Below are 21,213 nucleotides of genomic sequence, written 5' to 3' on the forward strand. Positions count from 1 at the left end.
ACTCAGTCCGATTAGACCCACTGGAAAACTTGAGCGACTTCAGGGGATTGTATTCAGCGCGTAGGACTTGGGGTACAACCCTCAGCTGGGAAGGTTTTTTAGTCCGGGGGGGGGGGAATAGAAAATTTAGCGTTGGTGTGGGGAGAAAAGCAATCGTTGTTTGCTTTTACATATATTAAATTTATATCCTGCCCTTCCTCCAAAAGAGCCCAGGAGGCAACATGAGATTATAGAAAGAGGGAGAAGCAATTGCGAAGGAGGGAGGTAGTGCTCTGAACTCCGTGTCTAGCTGTGAAAACCTAAGGAATAGCAACTCAGAAGGAAGCTCCACTGCCTGTTGAGTTAAAGGCTTCCTCTCCTATGTAGGCTGCCCTGATGGAGCGGAAACCTTTAACTGAACAGGCAGTGGGAACTCTGTGGTTCTTAAACACCATTTTAGGGAGTTATTCTCCTTGAATTCCACAGGACTTCAGTTTCTGAAACTCAAATATGTTTAGGGTCCAGTCTGTTTGGGGTAGTAGACAGAGGCCGTTTTAGGGCAGCGCGACTGGTTTGGCCACACTGCAGCGGGCGCCACAACAATGCTGTAGAACACACACAGAGAGAGGCTTTCAGTTTGAGAACCACAAGTCCACCACTTTAATAGATCAGAATAGTGAGAGGTGACTAGGCGATGCCGTACCAAAATTAATAATATCCAAAAGGGAAGGGCAACCTGGAACTTTATTCTCCGGGGCGAGGGGAGGTTTCTGGACTTAACGAAGGATACCTTTCTTAAAATAAGGGGGCTGGCTGGTAGTTGAGAGCCAGAGTGGCACAGGGGTCAGGGTGTTGGGCTGGATATTGGGGAGACACCTGTTCAAAGCCCCACTCAGCCAGGAAACTCGCAGGGTAACCTTGGACCAGTCATGCCCTCCCAGCCCAGCCTACCTCTCAAGGCTGTTTTGAGGATAAAATGGGGAAAGGGAAGAACAGCGTATGCCACCTTCAGCTCCTTGGAGGGAAAGTGGCATATGGATGTGGTAATAAAAGAAAGAAAATCAGTAAAGCCAGGGAGTTGGTTAGAGCATGGTGCTGTTATATGCTGAAGTTGCAGGTTCGATCCCCGTATAGGATGGCTGCATATTCCTCCACTGCAGGGGGTTGATTCTAGAATTTAATGCATTTCTTTCTGTGCCCATACATTCCACACAGAGACACCAGTTCTTGATGAAGCAGGTAAAATGGTAAGCTGAAAGGACTTGGTGGTTTTGCAGCTACATTAGTCGTTCCCACAGCCTTCATACCTGCTTTAAATTTTTAGAGATGGGGGAGGAAAGCAGGGGAGGAAATGTGGGGGACCTAGATAGGTAGCGTGTTGTGTTATGTGAGAGAAAGGAGGGAAGGTGTAAGAGAAAGGGTGTGTGGAGAACGGATCCTGTATCAATGGGGTTCGTCCTCGCATGTGTTTGAATGGAGGCACGGGATGTTTGAGTGAGAATGAATGGATACTGTATGAATGGGGTGAACGGGTGGGGGTGAGAAAGAGAGTGGGGTGTGTCCTGCAAAAATAGCTGCTAGTTGCTACATCAGAGATGGTGAACCTGTAGCCCTCCAGATCTCGTTGGACTACAACTCCCATGATCCCTCACCACAGACCTTGCTGGCCGGGGCTGATGGGAGCTGGGGTCCAGCAACATATGGAGGGCCACAGATTCCACACACACCCTCCCACTGCATCCGTGTCTGAGTTGGGCCAACAAAATGGATGTCACTTTGCCTGACATTCTGACAACCTTTTGGACCAACCTGATATTCATCCTCTAGCATAGGGCGTTAAGCACCGGCATTATGCCGCGTGCTGAATTTAGGCCGCTGTAAGCCTGGGGGTGGTGCTGTGGGTTAAACCACAGAGCCTAGGACTTGCCAATCAGAAGGTCGGCGGTTCGAATCCCCGCGATGGGGTGAGCTCTGTTGCTCTGTCCCAGCTCCTGCCAACCTAGCAGTTTGAAAGCACGTCAAAGTGCAAGTGGATAAATAGGTACCACTCTGGCGGGAAGGTAAACGGCATTTCTGTGCAGTGCTCTGGTTCGCCAGAAGCGGCTTAGTCACAGTGGCGTAGCGTGGGTTGTCAGCACCCGGGGCAAGGCAAGTAATTTGCACCCCCTAACCCGTGGATTTGCGCCCCCTAACCCTAACCCTACCCCCCAGATGTTGCGCTCGGTGCGGCCCGGTGTGGCCGGCCCCCCCTACACCCCCCACACTATGCCACTGCTTAGTCATGCTGGCCACTAAAGTGAGATGAGCGCTGCAACCCCAGAGTCGGCCTAATGGTCAGGGGTCCGTTTACCTTTTTAAGCCTGCCGATCCTAGCTGATTGCACTTTGCATCCAGGTCGCTGATTGACCTCGAAATTAACCACTTGCTGTTTCGCCTGTGGCAAGTAAGAAATTTTTCCAGGTGACCAAACAGGAATATTTCTGTAAAATGGAAGAGAAAAGTTCCCTTTCTGCATTCCTTTTTAAGGCTGCAAATGGTGTATGTGTGTAGCAAACAGGCAGGTAAAATGTTTCTAACTTTGGTGGATTTATTGGCAAGACTGCCCTAAATATATTCCACTACTACTAAAGGGGGGGGGGGTAAATGTTGGTTGCTTCCTGCAAGACCGTAAGCCCTGAACCTGTGGAGCCTTTTCTGTAGATGGCACTGAAGGGGCCTGAATGAGATATATTGTGCTGGAACCAGAAGATGCATTGCCTAAGAGAAGACACTTGATAACGAGTCTGAATACTCTAGTTGTAGAATACTCTAGAACTGGAATGGGGCTGAAATAAGAAACATATCCACTGGATTTTGTACACCTTGATCTGATCCAGTAAAAGAATTCTCAAGCCCTTGTGTTTTGTGGAAACAGGAACCGTAGCAGAAGGGACCTCTGGCAACCTTCACATAATTATACTTACAATTGATATTGCAAAATTTGAAGGGGTGAATGCATCCAAAGAATTGTTCTGGCATTGCAGGGGTGTTCTGACCCACGGTTCTGGGGTTCCCCCAACCTTCTGGAGCAGATTTGGAGAGGGCATGGACCACACACAGGAAGAGGAGGCGGGAAGGAAAAAGGTCTGTTGTACGAGTGCAAATTCTCGTGCAGACAGGACGAGTGCACTGGATACTGCCCAAAGCTTTTCACATACCTTATTGTGATAGTCCTTACAACACCCCTGTGATGTAGGCCAGTATTATTATTGTTGTTTCTTCCTCTGAACACTTAAAGAAAAGGAAATATTGGGGAGTAACTTCCCTACATATTGTCACAAGAAAGGGGAAAGCGTTCTTTCCCAAGATAATTGCTCCCTTTGCTTCTGTCCAAGGTTGAAGATGGAAGAAAGCAAAAATTGCCATATGCTAGTGTGGCAGTTCCGGGTTTTAGAGATGCATTTCAGGACAATGTGGGTGTGAACCAGCTGCAGATGCTGCAGTACAGAGATGTATTATGTATTATGTTTTCAATGTGTGATCGTAGAATCATAGAATCAGACCAGTGCTTTATTTCCAAGCACAAAACTCTCCCGCCTTCTTATGCTTTCTATTTGAGTTACTTTTCATTTATTAAACTTCCGAGTTGATTGTCACCTGAACATCTTCAAGCAACTTACATACAGTTGATAGACTGATAGATACACACACACACACACTGATAGATACACACACACTGATAGATACACACACATACATACATACATACATACATACATACATACATAATACTGTATGCTTAAGTTCACACGTGCACCATCATCATTTAGTGCAAACAGCACCAGGAGTTGATATGGCATATGTGACTCGGGCATTGATTCTCAAAGGTTTGGTGTAAAAACTCCCACCATTGCAGGCTCAACACTTTTTAAATGGGACGTCCTCTGTACATGAGGTCAAGAGATAAGAGTGGATTTCTTGTGTCGCTTTTTAGAGCCCTTTCACACATTACGCAGAGGCTGACCTGGGTTTGCCACCTCGTGTACACTCAAAATACCTCAGAGGTGTTATCATACGGCATCCTTAGGCAGCTGCTGATGCTGCAAAGCCCTTTTTGAAAGCAACTGGGAGTCACCGTGCTCATCTCCCACAATGCCCCACAAAGATGCAACATCAGGGGCATTATGGGAAATTAACATGGTGGCTCCCAGCTGCTCAGCACAGCACTGCTGCCACTGCCTCATGTCCCAAAGTCGGTGGGCCCCTCCCCAAAATGAGACATTTTGCCCAGCTTCCCCTTAAACCTGGACCCAGCTTAGTTGATATAAATGTAATATCTGGCCCATAATGAGGGTCTGTTCCTGATCCTTGCAGGTGGTTATATAGCAAAAGGCCAATTCTGCCATCAGCCTCTTTCTTACCAAGAGCAGGCAACTTCTCATTCCTTTTCTGATGGGAAAATCCTATGTGGTCGCTGATGCCTGTTTAGAGAAGATTATAGGGTAGCTTCCTACACTTCCTATATATTGCATCTGTGGTTGGCCACTCTGGAAAGAGGACGCAAGAGGCCCTGGTACCTCTGCTCCTCTCTCTCCCTCTGTTCCCACCACCATTGGGCTCAGGAGCAACTTAGGCTGGGAAATGTGGACCAGCACATTGTGGGAGAGGAGAGAGTGCAAATTCAATAGTGACATATAAGAACATGGAGGTCTGCCTTGTATTGCGTGAGAACACAGTTCCATCTAGATCAGAATTGCCTACTGGCAATTGTGGCGATCACACAGGGTCCCCGGACGTTTCACCGCCTTTTGATCCCTGTGCCACCACTTTATTTCTCGCTGCCACCACCCAGGCCCTACCTGGTACAATACTGAGTCCAGTCAGGGTTAAAACCACAGAGCCTAGGACTTGCTGATCAGAAGGTCAGCGGTTCGAATCCCCGCGACGGGGTGAGCTGCTGTTGCTCGGTCCCTGCTCCTGCCAACCTAGCAGTTCGAAAGCACGTCAAAGTGTAAGTAGATAAATAGGTACCACTCCAGCGGGAAGATAAACGGCATTTCCGTGCACTGCTCTGGTTCGCCAGAAGCGGCTTAGTCACGCTGGCCACATGACCCAGAAGCTGTACGCCGGCTCCCTTGGCCAATAAAGCGAAATGAGTGCCGCAACCCCAGAGTCGGTCACGACTGGACCTAATGGTCAGGGGTCCCTTTACCTTTAACAAGCGTGTGGTTTCATAAACGGTATCGGTCCATTACAATCATGGGGTGCCTATCCAGACCTATAACTTCCGCTCCCTGCTCTCACTCACCAAACCACCTCTCAGATATTTACTTGTCTTCCTAGCCCCTAACTGTTCCTGACTCAGCTTATTTTACTACACTAACTCAACCTACCCACAGACTCTATCCCAATTCACTCCAAGCAACCACCCAACTCCCAACGAATGAACTCCTTTGCCCCTCCCAGAGCTGGTTTTATAGTCTCTCTGACTCCACCCCCCTGGGTTCTGATTGGGTAAGTTGTTTAACTATTTCACCTCCAGCACTCTCATATGTTAATGTCACAGCAATATTGGCAGTGGCTCCAACGTTACCATGTGGTATTCTCAAAAGCTGCTACACGCCCTCCGGCCCCACAAAAATGCTCAAGATCCCAGATTCTATTCCCCACTTCCATACCCTCCAACATTTCTCCAATGCAAATAGGGACATCCCATTCCATAATGATAATTTTACTATTTATACCCCACACATCTTATGGGGTTGCCATAGCCACTCTAGGCAGCTTCCAACATATATAAAAAACATAATTAAACATTTTAAAAAAAACTTCCGTACACAGAATTGCCTTAAGACGGTTCGGGGGTTGGATAATTTCATACCCTCCATCATTTCTCCAGTGAAAATAGGGACATCCTAAGGAGAAGTGGGACATTCCAGACAGCTTCTCTAAATTACGGATGCCCCTGGGAAATAGGGACACTTGGAAGTTCTGCAAGAATCTTTATTGTCATTGTCCCATACAGAACAACGAAACTGGGCGGGGGGGGGGATCTTCATAAGACATTCAAAACCAACAAGCCTGCTATCCCAGCTATCCCAACCTGGTTAGCCCCCTAAAAACTCTGATACCCCATTTTTAAAATACAATATACTCCCATAGCGTGTGAATAGTCTCCCACAGAAACTAATGTGAAACCAACAGCAAGTCAATTTAAGGCCAGCAATAAAAATCAGTATTAAGCACCAGTGCGGATTAAAACAAAGCCCTCTAATCAACCTGGAATGGATTTTAAGAATTAAAAAGTTGCTTCGCCCTTCGGCAAAGCATAGAGAGCAGTGGAAGCCTTGCATAGCTTTTCCATAAAGTGGGGCTGTCTGGTTGTATATAGGCCCTTGTGCCACACATACCCCCCCCCCTAGCAGTGGGGCAGGAGCTGATTTCTCCATCGTGCCATCATTTGCAGTGGCCCGTTGGTGCAGGTCCAGGTGGAAGGGCAGATATCCAGGAGAGGCGAAGACCACACACTTAACCTTGCCAACGTGGGTTTATTGCCTGCAATAAACCCAGATGCCAACTTTGCTGCCACATACACCCGGACAACACCATTACTGGCCCCAACAACATCACACATACCATCTCGGGACTATTTAATTGCTCATCGTCTAACATTGTGTATGCCATCAAATGCCAACAGTGTCCTTCAGCTCTCTATATTGGACAAACAGGCCAAACCTTACGCCAAAGAATAAACGGACATAAATCCGACATCAGGAACCACAAGACAGAGAAACCAGTAGGAGAACACTTCAATCTCCCAGGACATTCTATACAAGATCTCAAAGTAGCTGTTCTATTACAAAGGAATTTCAGAAATAGACTGGAAAGAGAAGCTGCTGAATTGCAACTTATCACCAAACTTAAAACCATGGAGAGACCTGGTCTGAACAAAGACATTGGATTCTTATCTCATTATACATGACAAAGCCATTTTTCACCTTCTCACCCCTTGCTTTTTCCTGTGAGACCTATTGCAGTCGTTAAGAGTCGTCAACAGGCTCATCACAGCTATCTGCCAATCACCCAACCCCACCACCCTTCTGAGTAATACCCCTCCCCACCTTCTCACTATATAGAAGGGTCTGGTGACTTCTGTTTCAGTGTATCTGAAGAAGTGTGCATGCACACGAAAGCTCATACCAAGAACTAACTTAGTTGGTCTTTTAGGTGCTACTGGAAGGAATTTTTTTATTTTATCTTGCCAACGTGGTTGCTTTGTTTACAAGACATAAGTTTGCATCATCAGGAAGTCGGGTGGGACACTTCCGTAGGATGTGTTCACCCTGAGGCATCCCATAGAATCATGGAATTTTAGCGCTGGAAGGGACCATGAGGGTCATCTAGTCCAACCCCCTGCAATTCAAGCATCTTTTGCCCAATGTGGGGCTGGAACCTTGAAATTAAGAGTCTCATGCTCTATGGACATTGCTACCCATCACAAGGGGATATTTCCACACACACCAAAAAAAGCTTATTTGCATGTCCTTTTTGAAACATCCCTCAGCTCACACCACCCTAATTATCTTCCCCTGTTCCTTATCTTGAGAGAGGAAAGCAGTTTGATGACACTTACAATATGGGGCCTTAATTCAAGCCTTCTTATGCATTGAAAGAATTCAAGTCCGGGCTCCCTGCTGGTTGACCTTTGAGGCTATATTAGCATCAGGACCCCTCCCTCCTTGGGATCTGTATGCTTGCAACACCCCTTCATACGGAAGTTTCATTTACTTATTTTTAAATATAATTTTTATTAAGTTTTCTATATTTCATTACATACCAAAAATCAAAGGGGGAAAAAATCCATAACTTGAAGCATTGCTTAAATAAAGCATCAACTTCCTTCCCTCCCTCTAACAGACTTCCACACACCTTTACCAATTTCTTCGCATACCTATATCCATTTTTTTTACCTTGTATCCATCTTTTAGCAATCACCTTCTTATATGTAAATCAGCTCCTTAATTTCCCATTACAAAACATTTCAACTCAAACCTACAGACGTTTTCAACTGTTTACAATTTTCTTTCATATAAAGTATAAATTTGCCCCAGTCTTTTTGGAACAGCTCATCACACCGATTCCAAATCTTCCCCGTCAGCTTAGCCAGCTCTGCACATTCAACCATCTTTACTTGCCAATCTTCCAATGTGGGGAGTTCTTGCTGCTTCCATTTCTGGGCCAGGAGTATTCTTGCAGCCGTTGTGGCATACATAAACAAGCTTACATCTTTTACTTTAATTTCTTCAATTAACCCCAGCAAAAAAGCTTCTGGTTTTTTACTAAAGTTATACTTAAATAACTTTTTCAATTCATTATATATAATATCCCAGAAGGCTTTAATCTTAGAACAAGTCCACCACATATGCAAAAAGTTCCCCTCCTTCTCCTTACATTTCCAGCAGACTTTATCCTGGTTCCTATACATTTTGGCTAGCTTACTTGGTGTGATGTACCAATGGTACATCATACGGAAGTTTCAATTCAACAGTATCTGGAAGCCATGGATCCCCACCCCTCTTCTAGTCTACCCTTCTCCCTGACACCCTAGTTTTCTATGTGCAGGGAAATTGATTCGGTTCAATCGACGAATCAAACTGCTGGCATATGCAGTCAGTAGTGCAAATCGCTGGGGCAAATCGCAGTCAGTAGTGCAAATTGTTGGGGCTGAGAGGTGATTTCTGCCTCTTGCTGTGGGCTAAGGGTGTTAAGAGTAAGATAAAGGGTTGCAGAGAATCTAATCCCAGAGATTGGCTGGCCAGTGCTGTCTGCTGAACTGGGCCTGCTTTTAAACACTTACACAGTATGGACCTATGCATGTTTATTTGGAAATAAGTCCTTGATTGTGGTCAGTGGAGTTGTAAAATGTACATGAGCTTGCAGCCTCGCTGGGACAAAAACATGGGAACGTTTTGAACTGACCTGAGCAATTTGGACAATGAAGTTCAAATAGAAAAGAATCTGTCTCTGGAGAACAGGGGCTTTTACATTAGGCACAATTCACAGTTATTATAATAATGTCTGTGTTGTTGCCTTCCCCTCCTCAGTTCCAGAAAGGTACAAGCTTGGAGCAACACTAAACTACAAGCAACACTCTCCTAGTTGTCTCAGGGCTCAGTTCTGCCCGCTCTCATCAGGTAATTTCCCCATCTTCTCTCCTAGGATACAGTTACAGATCTTTGTCGCTCTGTGAAGCATTTCTGGGTTTGTTTTTTTAGTTTTAAATTCCAAAAATACAAAGTTAAGGTAAATCATTCCCATCACAGGTACATTTGTTTGGCCGCTGAAGAGGACTTTATGCTGAAACGTGTCCGACCAGTTGCTCTAAGAGGCTCTCACCTTTAACTCACATTTGGCCTATAAGCAGAACACAGGAGTGCATTCTTAATATTTATCTGTAGTGTGCATCTCATCTTACAGAATATTAAATATATATATATATGTTTATGTGGGCATAACCTATAATCAAGTGTTTTACCTTACCTTTTTGAAATTTTATTCTGCTGAAGAGAGCAGATCTTCCATATTTGTGTGTGGTTTTATTTAAATGCCTGGTTTAAAAGAACACATCTAAGAAAATGAAGTTGAATTATAAACCGTTCAAAGTTCTGTTCCCAAAATTTTTATTCACATTTAGGTCATCCAGCAATTATGGGGCCTACTTTTAGGTGTCGCTCAGTGAACTAATTCAGTGAATGCTGAACCAGTCCAAACACTGCTCTGAAGTGGTACATCCCAGAGACAGGTTTGATCCTGCACTGAAACCCAGGCATCTGCTAGGCCTCCTTTCTCAGTTCCCTGCTATTAGGAGTGCCTGCCTGTCATCTACCTGTGTTGTTGTTGTTGTTTTTAAACTGGGTTTCCTTTCTTTTAAGATCCATGATGGCGCTGTTCGCTGTCCTCGCTGCATTGGTGCTCGCTACAGTTCATGGACAGGAAGGAGATGAAACCATCACATATACGGTAAAGTTGAAGGGGGGCGGGATGTTGTCTACTACAGGGCTTTCAAAGCAATCCTACAGAAGTTAATAGTACCAGAATCTGTCTGGGGGCCAAACTACACACGAGGTTAAACGATAAATGCATCCTCATATGCAGGGATGGGGAACCTGTGGCCTTGCAGGTGTTGATGGACCACAACTCCCATTATCCCTGGCTATTGGCCATGCTGGGTGGTGCTGATGGGAGTCGGAGTGCAATATTTATTCATCTATTTGTTATTTATTTATTTACTGAATTTATATACCGCCCTATACTCAGGGCGGTTCACAGTAGAATCTGGAGGGTGCCTTCTTGGGTGTTCCTGGTTTAGATGTTCTTCAGCTGTCAAAGCACACCTGCTTTCCCCCTTTTCTTGGAACTCCAGCACAGAACATTATTCATAGTACCATTCCCAGCTTCTCTTCCTTCAAATCCTTCCTCAGAGCCCACCTCACACCGCAGCAGATGCCAACTGGTCTGTATAACCTAGTAAGGCCTAGTTTCTTATTAGCAATGGCTCCACAGGGTCTTCTCCATCAACAGTTACCCAATCCCAGTGCTTTTTTGTGGGGAAAAGGTGTTGAAGTTAGTTAGTTAGTTAGTTAGTTAGTTAGTTGCAGTCACGGTGTCACCTCCACCCCAGGCAGGGGCTAAATCTAAGATGTGATTAATAAATTCAAGCAGACAGTGATCTAGATTAGAAATGGCCACAACTTTATTGACTGCAGATATAGGTGGATTTTTTGGCTCAGGCGTTGGGTGTATAACCGTTCCAAGACAAAAAAAGAATAGCAATTATTTAATTTTTAAAAGGGGAGGGAACTCAGTTCCCCTGAGTTCCTGCTGAAAAAGACCTCTGCCCAATCCTCTTTTAAATTTGAGGCTGACCCTGCGATCTTCCAGAATCATGCAGGAAGCCTTTTGCTGAACACCTTAGTCTCTTCCTCCAGCCTACTGCACGAATATTCAGTCTCACAATTAATTGTTTGTTGCTTTTGCCTCTCTCCTACTGCGATATCATGAGACAGGGATGGGGAAGCTGTGGGTCTCTGCATACTGCCGGACTCCAACTCCCATCAGCCCCAGCTGGCATTGCCCGTGGCTGGGTGTGATGGGAAATGAAGTCTTAACAACCTCAGAAGGGCCACCGGTCCCTCATCTCCATATTAAGAACGACCTCCTTCTCCATGGAACTGCCCGTGCGTCGACATCGGTTGTCAATAGTACCGGGTTAAGACCGACATGTTCTGACTCCGTGCAAGGCAGCTTCCTGTGTTCCTGATTTTGCTGATCGTCCACAGCGGAGCAATCACACTGAAGCTAATGGGATTTCTTGAGGATAAGTCATCTGCGAAGTGCTCCCCGTTGGGTTGTTAACTGGGCGTGATTTTTCGTTGTGCATTAAACGGGCATTGGGGAGATTCAGTAAGTTTTGCTGTTTTTTCCTCTGGGGCTCAGAGGCCTTTTTATAGCTACAGTAACTCCAGTTTCCTCAGCCCGAAGATGCTGTCATTCCTTTGGAGAGCTGGGGTTGTAATGCAATTAGCTGCCCTCTTGCCCCCTTGTTACACTCGAGGCCCGTTCCCTTCCAGCTCGCTGCTAGATTTGGCAAACTTCTAGCATCACCTGTGAATAAATGGGGGGGGGGGGAGAGAGTTAGTTTCTGCCTCCGATTTAAACTCCTTGAGTAACAAAGCTACTCAAAACAACCCACCGCAGCCCAGTGTGTTGAGCAACAAGGGCGTCAACATGCTGAGACAGATTCTTAGCTGGAGCAAACGCCGTGAGTGCCTACCAAGTTACGGCAGGGGTGGATTTGGCTCGCCATGACAAGCTGATTTATTAACTCGAGGGTTTCTCTCGCTCGCTCGTTCACTCACTCCCTGCCATCAGTACTACTATGAAAACACTGTGCTTAGTATGGCAGATGTGATAGGGTTGCCGTATTTTGAAGAGCAAAAAAGAGGGCATATTTGCTGACTTCTACTTTTAACTATGGATCACTATGACAATTCTACCCATGAAAAAGAGGACATATGGCAACCCTAAGGTAGATTAGATTGATGATAGATGAGATAGATGATGATGATAGATAGATGATAGATAGAGATGATAGATAGATGATAGCTAGATAGATAGATAGATAGCTAGATAGATAGATAGATAGATAGATAGGGATAGATAGATAGATAGATGATAGATAGATAGATAGATAGATAGGGATAGATAGATAGATAGATAGGGATAGATAGATAGATAGATAGATAGGGATAGATGATAGATAGATAGATAGATAGATAGATAGATAGATAGATAGATAGATATAGATGATAGATATAGATAGATAGATAGATGATAGATAGATAGATAGATGATAGATTAGATAGATAGATAGATAGATAGATAGATGATAGATAGATAGATAGATGATAGATAGATAGATAGATAGATAGATAGATGATAGATAGATAGATGATTGATAGATAGATAGATAGATAGATGATAGATAGATAGATAGATAGATAGATAGATAGATGATAGATGATAGATAGATGATAGATAGATAGATAGATGATGATAGATAGATAGATAGATAGATAGATAGATAGATGATAGATAGATAGATAGATAGATAGATAGATAGATGATAGATAGATAGATAGATAGATAGATGATAGATAGATAGATAGATAGATAGATAGATAGATAGATAGATAGATAGATGATAGATGATAGATAGATGATAGATAGATAGATAGATAGATAGATAGATAGATAGATAGATAGATAGATAGATAGATGATAGATAGATGATAGATATAGACAGACAGACAGATAGACAGACAGACAGAAAGATAGATAGATAGATAGATAGATAGATAGATAGATAGATAGATAGATGATAGATAGATAGATGATAGATAGATAGATAGATAGATAGATAGATAGATAGATAGATGATAGATAGATAGATAGATGATAGATAGATAGATAGATAGATAGATATAGATAGATAGATAGATAGATAGATAGATAGATAGATAGATAGATAGATAGATGATAGATGATAGATGATAGATAGAGAGATAGATAGATAGATAGATAGAGAGACAGACAGACAGACAGAGAGACAGACAGACAGACAGACAGACAGCATTGATACCCCAAAAGGTCTTTCTTCTCCCTTAACCTCAGCTTTGTACTCTAGTACAAAAACCAAGCCTGGGTCTGTCTCAGCGTCTCAGTCTTCATCCTGCTCTCAGCTGAGCTCACATACAACTTCTCTGGCTATTTCACTTAGCTGCAGCCCAGGTCATTTTTTTTTACGATGCTCTTCATGATGCTAAACTCTGTGTTTCCTAGTCAAGGGGACTGATTTAGGTGCTTAAGTGACAAGCTTTGGCCATTGTCTTACAATTGCCTAGTTGGCAAAGGATTGTTCCATCAGCTTCAGTGGCGTAGCGTGGGGGGTGCAGGGGGGCCCAGCCGCACCAGGCGCAACATCTGGGGGTTAGGGTTAGGGGGCGCAAATCCAGGGGTTAGGGGGCACAAATCCACGGGTTAGGGGGCACAAATCCACGGGTTAGGGGGCACAAATTACTTGCCTTGCCCCGGGTGCTGACAACCCATGCTATGCCACTGATCAGCTTTTAACTCTACCGGAGACAGGACCCCAAGGATTAGGAAGGGAGGTATTCTGCAGACTGACACCCCCCCAACCTGCAACAACATCTGTATGCATCTCACTCTCTCTTTCATCAGTTAAACCTGATGATGAAGATTGTCAGTTATTTAGCTAAAATGCTACATTTTGAGAAACAGGAAGGGTTTTTCCCTTCCGATATCAAGATGTCTTAAGCCAGCCATTGTTTTCTGTGACTTACCTATTGATTGATTGAATGTTCCAACAAGGTCCAAGAGCTCTCCTTGGATATTTCTGTACCTTTGCACATTCAGTAATAGTAAGGTAAAGGTAAAGGTACCCCTGCCCGTACGGGCCTGTCTTGACAGACTCTGGGGTTGTGCGCCCATCTCACTTAAGAGGCCGGGGGCCAGCGCTGTCCGGAGACACTTCCGGGTCACGTGGCCAGCGTGACATCGCTGCTCTGGCCAGAGCCAGAGCCAGAGCCGCACACGGAAATGCCATTTACCTTCCCGCTGGTAAGCGGTCCCTATTTATCTACTTGCACCCGGAGGTGCTTTCGAACTGCTAGGTTGGCAGGCGCTGGGACCGAGCAGCGGGAGCGCACCCCGCCGCAGGGATTCGAACCGCCGACCTTTCGATCGGCAAGTCCTAGGCGCTGAGGCTTTAACCCACACCGCCACCTGCGTCCCAGTAATAGTAAGTAATAGTAAGTTGGGTCAAATGTTGTTAGACTTGCGCTCCCCAATGTGCTAATTTTGTACTTGAAGTTAGAAGTTTCCTACTCAAGCTAGCGGGACTCGGGTGGCGCTGTGGGTTAAACCACACAGCCTAGGACTTGCCGATCAGAAGGTGGGCGGTTCAAATCCCCGCGACGGGGTGAGTTCCCGTTGCTCAGTCCCTGCTCCTGCCAACCTAGCAGTTCGAAAGCACGTCAAAGTGCAAGTAGATAAATAGGTACCGCTCCGGCGGGAAGGTAAACGGCGTTTCTGTGTGCTGCTCTGGTTCGCCAGAAGTGGCTTAGTCATGCTGGCCACATGACCCGGAAGCTGTACGCCAGCTCCCTCAGCCAGTAAAGCGAGATGAGCACCTCAACCCCAGAGTTGGCCACAACTGGACCTAACAGTCAGGGGTCCCTTTACCTTTACCTTTTTACTCAAGCTAGAGAATGTTTTTAATTGGATGGTGCAGGTATGGCCTCAGCAGTCCCTCCAGTGAGGTGTCATGGGGGGAAATGCAGAGCTTTTATTTCCTGTGGAAAATGCTTTTGTTTCATAAGTTCGTTGCAACAATGAATGGATGGGGATTGCAAATATAATGTTGCGCAAGCTTGGCACTGGGAACTTTTTAAGTTTCGTTCACTGAACACAAATTAAAGAACATAGTAAATTAGATCACCCTCTAGGGCATCAGAACATTTTCCAATTTGCAAACTGATTCCCCCCCCCCACACACACACAAACCCTAATGTTATCCTAACTCTGGAGGCCCTCAGTGACGATGGATCAGCAATTGTAAAAAGTAATGTGAGCCCTGGGGATAGAGTCAAGTCTCTTTCCTGAGAGCTCCATAAAACTGGGGCCTGATCTTAACAGCTGAACATATATTAATCCATATTTTCGTTTTGATTGTGCTAATTGGTTTTCTTTGTTTTACATGCAGCAATGCACAGATGGTTACGAATGGGATCCCGTCATGCAGCGATGCAAAGGTACAGTAAACTGTAGCAAGGGGCACATTGATGTATTTATATCTGCTAAAAGGAATCCTGAGCTTGAACAAATGAGAATTGCATCTGCATAGTGGAATTTCCTCCATAGTCTTTTCCAGTGCAGAGACTATGGAGAAAGCATGGGAAGGAGCACAAACTTTGTGGCCGTATCCGGGTTTCTGGAATCGCATCCACTGTATCAGTTTCTCTCCAGCACAGATTTGCATTCGTCATCATTGATATTTCCTTCCGGGGCAGTGAGAATGATCCATTTACTGCAGCCAATGCGCTGTTCTTCAGATCTTGTTGGGTTATAGTCTAGATCAAGAGAAGTAATAGTGCCACTGTATTCTGCTCTGGTCAGACCTCACCTGGAGTACTGTGTCCAGTTCTGGGCACCACAGTTCAAGAAGGACACTGACAAACTGGAACGTGTCCAGAGGAGGGCAACCAAAATGGTCAAAGGCCTGGAAACGATGCCTTATGAGGAACGGCTAAGGGAGCTGGGCATGTTTAGCCTGGAGAAGAGGAGGTTAAGGGGTGATATGATAGCCATGTTCAAATATATAAAAGGATGTCACATAGAGGAGGGAGAAAGGTTGTTTTCTGCTGCTCAAGAGAAGCGGACACGGAGCAATGGTTCCAAACTACAAGAAAAAAGATTCCACCTAAACATTAGGAAGAACTTCCTGACAGTAAGAGCTGTTTGACAGTGGAATTTGCTGCCAAGGAGTGTGGTGGAGTCTCCTTCTTTGGAGGTCTTTAAGCAGAGGCTTGACAACCATATGTCAGGAGTGCTCTGATGGTGTTTCCTGCTTGGCAGGGGGTTGGACTCGATGGCCCTTGTGGTCTCTTCCAACTCTATGATTCTATGATTCTATGATTCTATGATAGTCACATTCATGCCATTCATTGAAAGCACCCGTTATCTTTAAAGAGTTCATCATGGAACATCCCATTCGACAGCATGGACAGCAGTCATTTAGGAGGGTAATGCAGAGCTCAATAATGGTTGAGTGTTGCACATGCAATTGGCTTAGCTGTGTACCTCTCGCACATCCAATTCCCCTCTCCCCATGAGGTGGACTGAGGATCCAAGGGTGTCAGGATGCTGTCAGCGGTTCCCGGCTGGTTGCCCAGGAAAGTATGAAGACAAGGAAAAGTTTCTTACCCTCCTTTTTTGTTTCAAAAAAAGCCAGTGTGGTGTAGTGGTTAAGAGCGGTGGACTCGTAATCTGGTGAACCGGGTTCGCGTCTCCGCTCCTCCACATGCAGCTGCTAGGTGACCTTGGGCTAGTCACATTTCTTTGAAGTCTCTCAGCCCCACTCACCTCACAGAGTGTTTGTTGTGGGGGAGGAAGGGAAAGGAGAATGTTAGCCGCTTTGAGAATCCTTAAGGGGAGTGAAAGGCGGGATATCAAATCCAAACTCTTCTTCAATCTTTACAGAGAGAGGCTATAGAACCCAGCCTCTTGGATAATGGCATTGTCATGAGTGAATCTCCATCACACACCCCGTCTCTTCCACTTCCTCATTCATCTCTTCTGTGGGTGCTGCTATGTGCCCTCTGTCTTTGTGTTCTTTGCTCTCCTACTTTTAAGGCTCGCCATGTTCTGGGTGATGGAGGGTCTGGGATGCTTTCTAGTGACAACGTGTCAGCTGGGTTTTGCTCTGGCTCTCCCATGATTTCCCAGCTTTCCCCCACATCTGCCTCTGAGCTGCGACCTGCCTCAAACCCCTGTTGTAAATCTATACTGTCTTCGTCATCCTCCTCCCTGGAAGGGTCAGGATGGGGAGACGGTTTTTACCCTTCCTCCTCTGTCCAGTGTCAGCATCGCCCTTGAGCCAGTGTCACCAACTGGACTCATGCACTTCAACCCCGACTGGGCTAGGCGAGCTGGGTAGCACTTCCAGAGACCACCTTTCTCACAGGAACAGGTCAAAGTGCTGTGGACTCACAGCTTAGAGTTGTGAGCACCAGATTCACTTCCACAATACAGTCGTCGCACAGCAGAGTATAGCAGAGTCTAGCAGTGTATACACGACTCAGAGAGCAGCTCTGTAGAATATCTTCTTTTATTCTATAACTACAACTATAATACAAAACTATATACAGAGCTAAATAGTTCTAAGCATTAATGAATGCTGCACTGAGTGTCTGCAGCTGCTCTTAGCAGCAACCTTATCTCTACACACGATCTCTAACACTCAGTCTCTCTCTCTCTCCGACACACTGACTGACTGACTGACTTGGTGCTGGAGCTGAATAAGTAGAAAGCAGGACACTGCTCCTCCTCTCTGGAGAATCAGCAGACTCGTCAGGAGATTCTTGGATATGGGAGGGGTGAAATCTCCTCACCCAGTCCCTAGGGGAGTGGCCAGCACTCCTGCAGAAACTGTGCCAGCCCCTGTCGCTGCTGCCAGAAAAGTAAAGCGAAGAAGCAGCAGCAGCTTATGGCAATATCTCGTGAGATTTTGTGGAACGCTCGCGAGATCTCGCTGCTGCCGCCACTTCTCACATCTCCCATGGCTGGGGGTGGGTGTCCTGTCTGCCCACTGCTGCTCCTGCAGCAGCAAGGAAAATTTATTACAGCATCCAGGTTCTGGCAATATCTTACAGACCTCTCCCAAGTTCTTGCCAGAAGCCATAGTCCATAGGAAGGCAAACTAAGGCCCGGGGGCTGGATCCGGCCCAATTGCCTTCTCAGTCCAACCCGCGAACGGTCCGGGAATCAGCGTGTTTTTACAGGAGTAGAATGTGCCTTTTTATTAAAAATGCATCTCTGAGTTATTTGTGGGGCCTGCCTGGTGTTTTCACAAGAGTAGAATGTGTGCTTTTCTTTGAAATGCATCTCTGGGTTATTTTTGGGGCATAGGAATTCGTTCAATTTTTTTTGTTGTTGTTCAAAATATAGTCCAGCCCCCCACAAGGTCTGAGGGACAGTGGACCAGCCTCTTGCTGAAAAAGTTTGCTGACTCCTGCCGTAGTCACTGTAAAGGGGCAGCTGATCGATAATATTACTGGCAATTATGAAGTAATGTCAACTAGAGACTAAGTGAAAACTGATGCAGCAGTTGGGGGTACATCTTGGACATGTAACAAGAGCGGGAAACCGGTTTTGGAAATATTTGATTGAATTACTCTGGTTTCACATGTAATAATTTGGAAAATCAATGAAAAAATAATTGGCAGAAGCTGTAGTCATGCAACCCCAGTTAGCAGTGAGTGGGTTTCTGTTTCACCTCACATGTTGAAATAGGACAGGCCGTTGCTGCCTCTTCCCCTATCTCTGCCTCTTCCCCTACCTTTTCTTTCCACGTGGAAGTGCTGATAACATTCTCAAACCTGCCGCCTGCCTGAGACACTCACCTGCATCCGAGGCAGGAAGTTGCTGCCGTTTTGGTGCTCACCTTCGCCTTGTTTCCGACCGCAGATATCGACGAATGTGAAATCGTGCACGATGCATGCAAAGGTGGGATGAAATGCGTGAACCACTTCGGAGGATACCTCTGCCTGCCCAGAACGGCTCAGATTATTGTCAACAATGGTCAAGAGCAACCTGCGCCTGAACCCGTGCCTGTGCCTAACGGCCGAAACGGCAATGCCATAGCTCGAAGGACTGTCCCAGGGATACAGTGCGCGGCCGGGTTCGAAGCCAGCGATCACAATGTGTGCCAAGGTAAGGAAGTCATCTTATGCCGAACTTTACATCCCTGTATCAGGGAGGGGGGTGGGATCCGTTTGGCCCCCTTTCCGCACCAGATTGGCCCAGTTCAACCATCCAGAACTCAGTTGTTGATTGGAACAAAACTGGTCAAATTGCAGCCTTATCCAGATTTTGCAATGCCATTTCGGTGCGCATAACATGCACACCCAAAAAAACCACAATTGAAATGCATATTCAAATATGTGTTTTAGGAGAAAGTGCATTGAATTAATTTATTATTATTATTATTATTATTTTGAGGGGAGTGGTGGGGAATACGTACACAAATGCATGTAATAATGTACGCGGTTTAAATGTGGAGTTGTCATGCATTCTTTGTTTAAAAAAAATCAGCACAAAACATGGACTTATGCCAGCAAAATTGAAGCAAGGGGGGGGGGCTTGTGCTTATCTGTTTGCCCCTGCTATGTAGTAGAGAATAACAGGAAGGGCAAGTAATGTAGCCTTAGTGGCTTATATCAGAGAAAGCAATTCAGAAGAAAGGGATGACCTTGTAGTGTGAACTGGGGCAGCTTATTTCTGCTCTCGGTCGGTTTTGGCACCTGCCCATTCTGAAGTCAGTTTGTCGTATTCCTGCCTTAATCTGCAAATTCCTCCTTTTTTCAATCTGCATGAAAATTTGTATCTAAATACACATTTTAAACATAATTCTTCTCGCAAAAGATGCATTGCTGAATTTATTTTATCTGAAAGTACATCTTCCTCAGAGCACATATTTAGGATAGGTGTAGATTCTAGCTCAGTGGTAGAGCATCTTGCCTGTCAAGCAGAAGGTCGCAGGTTCAGCCCCCAATCTACCTTGGTATCAGGCAGCTTTCTACGTTCCTATGCAGGATAAAATTATGCATTTTTAAACGCATTTTGAATCGACCCCGGAAATGGACCAGTTTGCCAGTACATGTTGGGAAAAGGCTGGCCTAATACGCTCGCAACCTCTAGTCCCAGTTACCAGCCTAGCAGCTGCATTCTAACCAAGCTGCACTTCCAAACTTGTTTCAGAGGCAGCCCCACAAATATTAGTAGTCTAAGCTGGAGGTTAGGGACGCAGATGGCTCTGTGGTCTAAACCACAGAACCTAGGGCTTGCCGATCAGAAGGTTGGCGGTTCGAATCCCCATGACGGGGTGAGCTTCCGTTGTTTGGTCCCAGCTCCTGCCAACCTAGCAGTTCGAAAGCACATCAAAGTGCAAGTAGATAAATAGGTACTGCTCCGGCGGGAAGGTAAATGGCGTTTCCGTGCGCTGCTCTGGTTCGCCAGAAGCGGCTTAGTCATGCGGTCACATGACCCAGAAGCTGTACACCGGCTCCCTCGGCCAATAAAGCGAGATGAGCGTCACAACCCCAGAGTCGGCCACGACTGGACCTAATGGACTGGGGTCCCTTTACCTTTACCTTTTAAGCTGGAGGTTATCAGAGTAGACTATCTCTACGTAGGGATGCAGCTGGCTAATCAGCTGAAGCTGGTTAAAGCTGTTCGCTATCCAAGAAAGTCACTGCTGGCTGGTTAGAACCTTGAGTAGGAGAATTCCTGTGAATGTGGTGAGAATCTACTGCAGAAGAAGGTAACCAAGATGATCAAGGGCCTGGAAGCCAAGTCTTAGGAGAAACAGTTGAGGGACTTGAGTATGTATACCCTGGATAACAGGAGAATGACAGGAGATATGATAAAAGTAAAGGTAAAGGGACCCCTGATCATCAGGTCCAGTCATGATCGACTCTGGGGTTGCGGCGCTCATCTCGCTTTATTGGCTGAGGGAGCCGGCATACAGCTTCCGGGTCATGTGGCCAGCATGACTAAGATGCTTCTGGCGAACCCCAGAGCAGCGCACGGAAACGCTGTTTACCTTCCCGCCAGAGCGGTACCTATTTATCTACTTGCACTTTGACGTGCTTTCGAACTGCTAGGTTGGCAGGAGCAGGGACCAAGCAACAGGAGCTCACCCCATTGCGGGGGATTTGAACTGCCGACCTTCTGATCGGCAAGTCCTAGGCTCGGTGGTTTAATCCACAATCTTCAAATATCTAAAGGACTGTCACACGGAGTGTGGAACAAGCTTGTTTTCTCCAGCTCCGGAGGATAGGATCCGAACTAATGGCTTCAGTTACAGGAAAGGAGGTTACGACTAAACATCAGGAA

General features: G+C 45.7%; 1 protein-coding gene across 3 annotated transcripts in view; it reads left to right on the forward strand.

Moving 5' to 3' along the window:
• EFEMP1 (EGF containing fibulin extracellular matrix protein 1) overlaps positions 1 to 21,213 on the forward strand; it is a 73,524-nt gene that overhangs the window by 498 nt on the left and 51,813 nt on the right. For all 3 annotated transcript variants that reach the window (XR_013836574.1, XM_079968855.1, XM_079968854.1), the window contains exons 2-5: positions 9,063 to 9,152; positions 9,891 to 9,978; positions 15,302 to 15,350; positions 18,784 to 19,029. Coding sequence is in view for 2 of the 3 variants with exons in the window: in XM_079968855.1 (XP_079824981.1) it covers positions 9,895 to 9,978; positions 15,302 to 15,350; positions 18,784 to 19,029 (379 nt within the window). In the remaining variant the exon portion in view is untranslated. The remainder of the gene's footprint in view (positions 1 to 9,062; positions 9,153 to 9,890; positions 9,979 to 15,301; positions 15,351 to 18,783; positions 19,030 to 21,213) is intronic.

Source organism: Podarcis cretensis, assembly GCF_951804945.1.
Source record: "Podarcis cretensis genome assembly, chromosome: 3".
Classification (NCBI taxonomy): Eukaryota; Metazoa; Chordata; class Lepidosauria; order Squamata; family Lacertidae; genus Podarcis; species Podarcis cretensis.